Genomic DNA, 7,500 nt, shown 5'->3' with positions numbered 1-7,500 from the left:
ACAGACAGTGTTGTGCGTTTCACCACGAGGTGTTCTCATGGTTCAAAGCTGGTCAAATGTAATTCAGATGGATTAGGAGTTTAAATGCCCGTCTGGCCCGCCATCAAATGCACCCAAGATTACGGCTGTGGCAAGCCTGTGATCTATCCTCTGTGAATGGCCCGTACCTGGAAGCCCATAAGGACAGACTTCTGTCCGATTGGCTCTCTAGCACTCTCAAGAGCTTTATGTGTTTCTGTGAAAGACAGAAAGCTCCAAGGGTCCTCTTACAGAGGGTAATCTCAACTTGTTTTTTTCTCCTGTCTGGAAAAGTCCTGCACCCTCTCCAGTGTTTGCCTTTACCACTAAAAGATCTCCCTCCAATATGGATCTCATTCACACAGAATCTCAGGGCTGCTGGATAGAAGAAGTTCATTAAGAAAAAAAAAAACTATTTTTTTTTAAGTGATATTACACACGTGGCACAAACCAGTGCAGGAAAAATACAAAGACTCCCTTTATTTGGCGATGGCAATATTTATTAGAAAATAAAAGGATCTGTTTCAATAAATATGGACAAACATCCACATTGTTGGTTATAAAAAAATACATTAATCCTTATTGATTGAAATATTTGGAAACCTCAGAATGCATTTCGCAAAAAAAAAAAAAAAACAGAAAAAAAAAACAGAATTTTCTTCATTCCATTCTAAAACGTTGAGTTTGAAACTCCTAACGGACAGAGAAGAGGGAGATTTGTGTGCTCTGCAGAGGTTGGAGAACGAAACAGTTTTGAAATCTCTGCTTAGCACGTTGAATTCTCCACGTAAAGAGTCTTCAAGTATGTATCATCACAGTGGCCTAAGCCCCAGCACCTCTCAGGGAGCAGAACCCAAACCTGCCCCTAGTAGTCCGCACCCTGGACGTGGTTCATGGCACCAGCCCAATCAGAGTCAGTTAGTGGCAGGGTTCCCCACTGCCTCGTTCAGGTCCTGGTACCTTCTGAACATCACCACGCTGAACATCTCCACAGTTCGGCCGGGTGCGTCAGAGTTCTGGCAGGCGTACGCGCGCGCGCGTGTGTTTTCAAGTACTTTGGTTTGGGTCAGAGCTGGAAGGGGTACTCCCGTAGGTACTGCAGCAGTGGGCGTGGCAAAGGCAGGTTCTCTGGGCAGGTGGTGTGATTGTTAATGACAAGGCGAGAGAGGTGTTGTAAGGAGGGGAAAGACTGGGGTCTGCTCAGCGCACGCCGCAGTTTCAACAACACGGCACTGTCTTTGGGCACCAGCGCGGAGGGGATTCCGGAATCTTCCGCCGCCTTCTGCAGTTTTCCCTCCTGCTCTCCTCGACCCGAGCCCACGTAGTGCTGGACCAGGCTGGGAACGTCGGGGAAGGACAGGATCTGAGGCCTGGCCGGAGAGGTGGAGTCCAGACGGAAGCGGCCGTTGCTGTACTCGATGCGTACGTTGGTGGGTCCGCGGCCCGTCTTGACGGAGAGGGTGAGCATGTAGAGCGGGTGGCTGCTGTCCCGGACCAGGAACGTGCCCTCGGACGCGTTCTGGAGGACAGCGTGGGCCTCAGCGGCAGTGATGGGACCCCAGTACCATCCTAAATTAAATTAAATTAAATTAAATTAAAAACAAAAAAAAATACAAACAAACATGAGGACGCTGGTGAAACCTCCGCCTCCATTTTATGACCCCCGTTAAACACCCCCCACCCCACACGCACACGCACACCAAAACAAAAAAAAAAAAAAACCAACAACTCAGGCACTGAACAATTTTAAAAGTCTGACGTAGACTAATTTCTTAATATACTGGGGACCAAAATAAAAAGAGAATATTTTTCTTGTTTAGAAGAAAGAAGTCCAAACAAACAAACAAGAGCATTTCATTAACATGTTTCTGAGAGCAGACGATTAAATTTCCAAAAAATGTGAACACATTTTATGACCAGCAAGGCAAGGCCAGTCTGTTTTATATAGCGCACTTCAGACACAAAGGCAATTCAATGTGCTCTCCATGAGTGAAAGCAGAAGGACACCCGACAGAAAAATAAGACAAAGTGCTTTAAAAAGGGGGGGGGGGGGACAATAAGAGATAAAAATTCAAATTAAAGCAACAATTTTACGTTCACAGAGAGACCAACGTGAATTGTGATGAATTCGCACAGCTCACTAAAGACGTGTGCAGTGGTCTTTTGAAAGCTGGCAACCTCTCTTTTTTTTTTTTTTTTTTTTTTTCCCCTTCTCCCTCGAAGTCTTGCCTGTGTGACTGAGCGTGGGCTCGTTTGCATGTTTAGCTGACAAACATAGTGAAACCGTACCTGAGGCCTCCAGATAACAGAAGGTGCTTGCGATGGCCCGCCAGTCCTTGGCGGGGTCCCATAGTTGGGCACTAACTTGGGGGCACCGTGGGGAGGAGGAGAGCACCGCGCCTACTCCCAGCGGAACCACCTGAGATGGATTGTCCGGCAGCAAAGCCCTTGGACTGATAACAAAGAGAGAGGAGAGTCATTCATCGAGGAAATAAAAGGAACAGATAAGCCGCCAGTACGTGGAAACTGGGACGACGTGAAGCACTGATAAATTCATTATTTTATGTAAACTGTTCCATGAGTATCGCTATCTTTACGACTGATAACCGCAGACCCGTGAAACATTGACCATAATTACAAAACTGTGCGCTTTCGGCTTTGGTAATATTGTTTTTTTTCCAGGAATAGTTTTTCGCAGGATGTGAACTCTAGCCTCGTTGTTTTGTCTGTATATATGTAAAGGATGGAGGAGTAAGAATAATCGCTTCCAGAAATAACTTTCTTTTCAACTGAGCTATATGGTCAAGTGATACTTCTGTTCTGAAGATTAGATATTATAGACCGTAAATAAAATCGAACTTATGAGTTTGTGGAGACTGTGTGTTGTTTTTTTTTGTTTGTTTGTTTGTCTTGTTTTGTTTTTTAAATCTGCGTGGCTTTAACAATAATAATCTAAGGATGGAAACCGTCTGTGCATCATTTCGATGGCCGTAATCGTTCATACGTTTATATTTTCGGGCAATTTATGAGGATTTAAACATCAGATATACGGCTGAGAACGGATTTTAGGCTGAGTGAGCAGCTTTATAGCAGTTAAATTAAAAACAGAATAGATGTAACATACAGGAGGAAAAGTGTTGTCTATCTCGATTTTTATAGCAGAGACAACAATTATAAAAAGCCTCTTTTTATGACCAGCTACGGAATTTAAAGAGTTCAGCCTACAACACACACACACACAACCCGTAGCATCGTACAATATAATGACAGGCGTATACTGTGATAAAAGGAACAAGAAGAACAAGAAAAAGTATTTTATAGTTGTTAAGACGTAGGTTGTTTTGTTCTCCGTATGTCAAGATATTTTTAGTACAATAACTTGAATTATGATGGAAAAAAACGGACTCACCCTTGAACGCAGAGAATCATTTTGTGTATGTGCAATCAGGTTCCAAAAAGAGGAATTTCTTGTCCTTTTTAACAAGTGAAACAGGCTTTCAAAATGAAGTCAGTCGTAAGAATAGTGTCTCCTCGAAGTGTTGAAAGGGAGAATTAAGATAGTGCTCACCAGAAACACGAAAAAGCACGTCACTTTGCGTGCTAACAGGTAGTCTCATGAATAAAACTGATCATTAAGTAAACTAGAAAAGAAGACACAAAAAAAAAACGACGGTACGGCACGGACATGGTCTATAAAAATGAGCGATGTTAGACAGGCTAGTGCTCTAAAACTGGTCGGAGACTATGTACACGGTAGGGCTTGGCTTGATGAATTCACCCGAGTTCCAAGAATTGTTTTCTGAGAACTGTGCCGTGTGTCAGCGCCTGTGACGCCACCAGCGCCGCAACTCTGCGCTCCCCATGTCAGAAGAACCGTTTGAGTCACCTTTTAAGTATTACCATTCGTTTTTATGCTTTCTCGGTGAGGATCAGAACCCCGAGTTATCTGTTAATGATTTTGATTTTTTTTATTATCTTACAGTAATCATTCCCTGCTGTTTCACTGTGACACCTGACCAACCAAGCCGCTTCCTAAGGTTTTCACATGAAACGGCATTTAGAGCTTTCCGAGTACTTTCCAGGAAAACGCGGCAGCTCAGCAGAGTTCAGCCAATCTACGCGCGTCACTTCCCCCAAAGCCCGCCCAGCGTTCTGCGATCTGGTTAACTGTTTATGTACTGCCTCTAGATCGAATTCCACAAACTAGGCATCAAATCGTGGTAAATCTGGGAAATACCCACAAGACAAACATAACACCCTCACCGTATTGGGTTGTTTTTTTCAATTTCCGCCTAATGTTTTAGACAAATAAGCCGATTTGCCGATAAAATTCCAAGTTGTACGTCATGTTTATGTTTTCATTCAGGTGTATAAAAACGTATAGGCCTAACTGTTTTTTTTTGTCTCCTCACCTGGAATTCTTAAAATTCCGCGATAGTGTGTAATAATGAATGTCATATGGGCAGAACGTCACCTGTGTGGACAGTTTTACACTGGAGGATCTCCAAAATAAAAATGCGGCCAGCCCTACTCTGCGGGCGCTTGTGAGTGTATACTGCCACCTAGCTAGAAATGATGACATGACCATGAAGGCGTAACGAAATATTACGCCGGTGTTGGGAACTCAGTTAACGATGCTGCACCCGAATGTGGTCGAGACCAGCAGAGGAGTAAATGAAATGAAAAACAACAAATTTGTGTCCCGCCAGTAAATGGGCATTGTTTGACTTTGCATAACAATGACAGTGCGTGGTTTCTGAAAAGTGTGGTTTAGACTACAGGAAGAAAGTCTTGGAGTGATAATATCTCTTTGTGCCTTCGGGGTGTTTGTGAGGGTTAATGTGGTTTTTCTTATAATTTATTAGCTCTCGGCTTCATTTGTTTATAAGCTCGAATCAAGTTTTGAAATAAAACAGCATGGTTTGTATCACAGATATGTTGATGCAACAATAACAACAACAAAAAACCAAAAACACTACTACTACTACTGATAATAATAATAAAAGAGGAAGAATGCACAAGCCCTCACAATACTCGTTTTCTGGAGTTGTTGGCTACAGAGACTGTAAGTTGTCACAGTAAATTTTTGTACTCATCTTTTCCGACAGTGTCCACAATGAAAATAAAGACAGCGTCCGATATACCGAATATAAATAGTTTATTAGGAATCCTTTCACCGATTCAGTTAAAGCCACGAACACAGAAACAAAAAAAAGGACATTACTGTCATGAACATTCAAAGGCAGCACAGTGGGTTAACAGCCAAAGGTAGGGAAGAGAGTGAATTTTTTAAATATGTAACATATTCGTCTGTTACGGTTTATTACAGGAAACGGAGTTCTGCCGACATCTTGTAAGCTAACCAGGAGGTATGAAAAAAAAAAAATATATATATATATATATATATATATATATATATATATATATATATATATATATATGACTAATGAACAATATGCGGTGAAGATGAGCTCTATTACAGACATACAACACAAGGCAGGCGCTTAATTAAGGTGTGACTGTTCACACGTCAGGCCTCTAGTCGTTCTGTTTTGATTTGACATTTCACACACCACTTGTTGATATGAAAGACAGGAAACGTACACCTCGAAATAGTTTATTTTTCCGCACGTGAATTCTGACATAGGATTTTACTTAGGTATAGAAAATGTACACCTTCCGAATCACCATCCTGTTTTTGCGTTTGATTGTTTTTCCCCCTCTCGGCCGTGACGCCGTCGGTTCACGTAAGCCTGCACGGGTCAGATTCGCAGCTGTCTTAACTGTGCTTATGTGAACCTCTTTACTGTCTGATTTGGCAGCTGTGTGGGAGAATGGAGTACAGGTTAAATACTTAAATTACGTAAGTCCTGAGATTCACGGCGACAGAGACAAAGACGAATGATTGTAATAAGTTACTGTTCTTACTGAGCGCGAGACACCTCCAAACATGCGAACACGAGCCAAGGGCTGTTCTAAGAAGAGGGACTTGTTAGTTATCTGTTAACTCGTGTCAGGAGTCTAGACTGTCCGACAGGAATGTTCTTAAGCTGTTCTCCTATTGGACAGTTTGGACTTTTGGCTCAAGTTATAGGTCTCATTAAGAGATCCTACTTCCTGGAATACTCCTTTAGTGCCACAAGCCCCAGTGCTACAGTAAAGAATGAAAGAAATGGGTTTGTTTGTTTGGTTTTTTTCCATCTATACATTATGAGGGCTTGCATGTATTTGCGCATGTGTGTTTGTGTGTATTTGTGCGTGTGCATGTGCATGTGTATTTGTGCATGTGTGTGTGTGCGCATGTGTGTGTGTGTGGCTACATCAGATAATATGATCATGAAAGGGTGGGGGTTTACAGAAATATAACAAATTCCTGAGTCAGATCTTCAAAAGGGATGCAGGTGCAAGAGAAAACACTTCACAAAAGAAAAAAAACCCCAACAAAATAAAAACAAAAAGAATGCCGTAAACCAACACAAGCTTGAAGGCAGTAAAAACAAACAAACAAACAAAAAAATACAATCAACTAGAGACTCATGTTGTCTCTTTCCCTCGCTTCTCTCCCTAAAATGGGGGGGGGGGCCAACCCAGCAGGCTGTCCTCCCCCCAGGGACGGAGAGGACAGGAGGGACTCAGACGGGACACAGAGCACAGGACCAGAGAGACTCCTCTCCTCCTAACTCCTCTCTCCGTTCTCGCCGCCGCCTCCTTTGATCAGCCGTTTGTTACCCCTCTTGCCGGCCGGGCCCCGGGGTTTGGCGAAAGCCTGCTTATGGGCGTGCTGTTTGGGGTGGATCTCCTCGTAGAGAAACTCCTCCGTCAGCTCAGAGCCGCTGTCTATCTCCAACTGAGAACACACACACGCGCGCACACACAGGCACACACCCACCCACGTACGCACCCATATGCATACACACGCACGCACGCACACACACACACACACACACACACACACACAGAGGCACACACGCACACACACGCGCGCACACACAGGCACGCACGCACGCACACACACACACAGGCACACATACAGCCACACACCCACCCACGTATGCACCCATATGCATACACGCGCACGCACACACACCCACACACACACACACACACACACACACACACACACACACACACACAGGCACGCACGCACACAGGCACGCACGCACACAGGCACGCACGCACACAGGCACGCACGCACACACACACACACACACACACAGGCACACATACAGCCACACACCCACCCACGTATGCACCCATATGCATACACGCGCACGCACACACACACACACACACACACACACACACACAGGCACGCACGCACACACACACACACAGGCACACATACAGCCACACACCCACCCACGTATGCACCCATATGCATACACGCGCACGCACACACACACACACACACACACACACACACACACAGGCACGCACGCACATACACACACACACACACACATTACCACTTTAACCAACAGC

The 7,500-nt window shown here is 44.3% G+C and overlaps 2 protein-coding genes across 2 annotated transcripts in view; both read right to left on the bottom strand.

Annotated features, from left to right (window-relative positions):
* Positions 1-496: 496 nt before the first annotated feature.
* On the bottom strand, positions 497-3,712 carry cisha (cytokine inducible SH2-containing protein a). The gene is made up of 3 exons (XM_030777453.1): positions 3,428-3,712; positions 2,308-2,471; positions 497-1,587 (listed from the first exon to the last, which is right to left on the bottom strand). Exons 1-3 carry the CDS (start codon positions 3,445-3,447, stop codon positions 1,085-1,087), a joined length of 687 nt encoding a protein of 228 aa, XP_030633313.1. The 5' UTR covers positions 3,448-3,712; the 3' UTR covers positions 497-1,084.
* Positions 3,713-6,694: 2,982 nt separating this feature from the next.
* twf2 (twinfilin actin binding protein 2) overlaps positions 6,695-7,500 on the bottom strand; it is a 14,586-nt gene continuing 13,780 nt past the window's right edge. Inside the window, exon 8 of the mRNA XM_030776476.1 lies at positions 6,695-6,865. Coding sequence (XP_030632336.1) covers positions 6,695-6,865 — 171 coding nt within the window. The remainder of the gene's footprint in view (positions 6,866-7,500) is intronic.

This window comes from Chanos chanos, chromosome 6, assembly GCF_902362185.1.
Source record: "Chanos chanos chromosome 6, fChaCha1.1, whole genome shotgun sequence".
Taxonomy (NCBI): domain Eukaryota; kingdom Metazoa; phylum Chordata; class Actinopteri; order Gonorynchiformes; family Chanidae; genus Chanos; species Chanos chanos.
The sequence above is the reverse complement of the archived record's forward strand: the minus strand, read 5'-3'. Positions and strand labels throughout refer to the sequence as shown.